The sequence below is a fragment of the Pteropus vampyrus genome, unplaced genomic scaffold, assembly GCF_000151845.1.
Source record: "Pteropus vampyrus isolate Shadow unplaced genomic scaffold, Pvam_2.0 Scaffold601, whole genome shotgun sequence".
NCBI classification, from domain to species: Eukaryota; Metazoa; Chordata; class Mammalia; order Chiroptera; family Pteropodidae; genus Pteropus; species Pteropus vampyrus.
This window is the reverse complement of record NW_011889382.1, coordinates 62,190-64,597: the sequence shown is the minus strand read 5'-3', so window position 1 is coordinate 64,597 and position 2,408 is coordinate 62,190. Positions and strand designations below refer to the sequence as shown.

Here is a 2,408-nt window from a genome sequence, read left to right as displayed (position 1 = left end):
AGGAGAGGGGACCAGGCCATGGTGGAGATGATCACCGCGTCCTGCCCTCTGTGTCCACACAGCTGAAGCAGAGCTTCCCCCATGTCTCTCCCTCCCCTCTTCAAGCTCTGACAGAGGGAGGATCCACTCATGCAAATACGACTCTCAGCTTTCTCATCCCACACTGGGCCCAGGGTCAGGCCCCTCTGTCTGAGAGTTAAGGGATGGGCAAAGGCGGGACGGTGTGGGACGTGGGGGTTGGGGAGGTCACAGCTGTGAGGCCTATGTAGAGGGCACCAAACAGTGCCATGTGGCTGGTCCCAGCTCTATTAACCCCAAGACCTTCAGAAACAGGTCCTGTGTGCCCCCTGCTGTTCAAGTACAGACACACCATGCTGTGACTTGTTGACCAGAGCTCATCTGAAATAACTCCTGCCTCCCCTTTAATCTGCTCACTGCCTTTTCATAGGGCCAGGACCCGTGTCCCCTTATGTGGCCTCCGCATCACTTCGGAGCACCTTTAGGCTTCAGTCGGACTCCTCAGGGTGACTGTCCCTGACTACCTTGGCTGTTTATTGGTCAGGACTGGAGTCGTGTCTCATACAAAGTCCTCTCAGATCAGGATCAAGTCTAGAGCAGTGACCGTCCCCACTGAGGCATGTCCCCTTCTGTGCAGGATGCAGGTTCCGTCACCGCGTGTCCCCCTCCCATGTGCCCAGAGCTCTCTGACCTGTGGATCACCCAACGCCCTGAGGAGCAGGGGCTCTTCTCTCCGGGGAGGGAGGGGGTGGGGAGGACGCCCTTCCGTGCATCCCTCGTAGCCGATGCTGTGTAAGTCCTTGTCGTCTGTACTTCCTCCCGCTCAACAAGTTCTCCAGGTCCTGGGAGCAGAGATTCCCACCTAGGAGTCTGTCCTCAAGCACCAAGTCACATGTCCGCAGGGGCCATGGCTGAGTGACATTGTTTGTGACACTTACCTAAGTCCAATAAGGACAGATGTGCAGAATGTTCTAGGACGGAATGACTTAAATATTAAATTTGCTGTGATAGATATTGATTAAAAGAGTTCATATACTAGTTACTGCCTACCCAATTAAATAGGATGTATGTCCTTTTACATAAAATTCACCTCAATAAAATAGATTTTAAGAATTACTCTTAATGTCATTCTGAAGATGAAAGTACAATCAGAAGTTGTTTTTTTTTTGAAAAAAAATCTGTGCTTATTGCAGAGAGAATATTGATGGAAATTGTGGTAAGTAATATGGCTGGAAAAGCAGTGGTAAAGAATCATCACCTGTTCTCAGGTAAATAACGGCCTATAAAGTTTTTTCTAAAACACTTGCTTGTTTATTTATTCACACTATTTAGTCATGAGTGTTGTATCATGAAACTGATCTTGCCCTGTGAAAGCCCACGAGGAGCATCCTGATACAGCTGGTGCTGTCACACCATCCTCTTCTGGATCCATGGAATCTGATTGTCTGTAAAAATTTCCAGAGTCCTGGATCATTCATTTAAACAACAAGTGTCTCATAAACACTTTTCCAGGAGTAGGATGTACGTTAGGCAGTGAGGACTCATTTTGGAGCAGGCCTGTTAACAATCCATTGAATCAGAAGTCCAGGGCCTGTGGAGTGACAGAAATCTGTCCTTTCTCATCCTGCAAGCATGGGACCCACAGTTGTGGAAGCAAGGGCAGGGGGTGACCACATGGTCCCCCTTTATGCTCCTGACACCACAGCTATGTCCCATCAACCTCTTGTGTTCCCCAGATGTCTACCTGGGGGTGACCAGGAGACAGTGCTCACTTTGGGTAAAAAAAGCTAAAGCATGGGATTTAGGGGCCTGAGGAAAATGATGTCGTGGTGGATACACTGTCCTGTAGGTTCTTAGGCTGGATGAGCGCATCATTTTTAGGAAAATGTAATAACGTCATTTTCGTATTAAACAGTTTCACTGAGCATTGGGGACAGGAACACAGAGCATGGCGATGAGACCAGAAACGAGACCATGAGGCGTTTCCACGCCGTTCCATGTCCGGTAATCGTCCTCCCGAGAGACGGAGCCCTGGGGAGTGGAATCTACAGCAAGGACTTGTCCGTTTTCTCTGAAAACCTAACGTGGACGTGGAGTTACGTCCTGAAGAGCCAGAGGGGGAGACCAGGCGGGTGAGGGAGGCAGCAGCAGAGGACAGAGAAGGACGGACGGTGTGAGGGGCGTTGGCAGTGAGAGTCTGCGGTAGCCGCGACCTACTGTTTTGTCCTCTGGTTCAGAGAAGGAGAAAACTGTGTCTAATCCAGGGTGAGTGTTAACGTATCAGCCGAGGCTGTGTCATCATGACACAAGTTCACACTTACGATAGTAACTTCTGGGTGATCACGGTTGACTGGATCATAATCTTTAGCTGCCGACACAGTGTTTTCAGA

The 2,408-nt window shown here is 49.6% G+C and overlaps 1 gene segment (V, D, J or C); it reads right to left on the bottom strand.

Annotated features, from left to right (window-relative positions):
• LOC105308622 overlaps positions 1-60 on the bottom strand; it is an 890-nt gene extending 830 nt beyond the window's left edge. The window contains 1 exon segment of the V gene segment in view: positions 13-60. Coding sequence covers positions 13-20 — 8 coding nt within the window.
• Between the last annotated feature and the right edge of the window lie 2,348 nt (positions 61-2,408).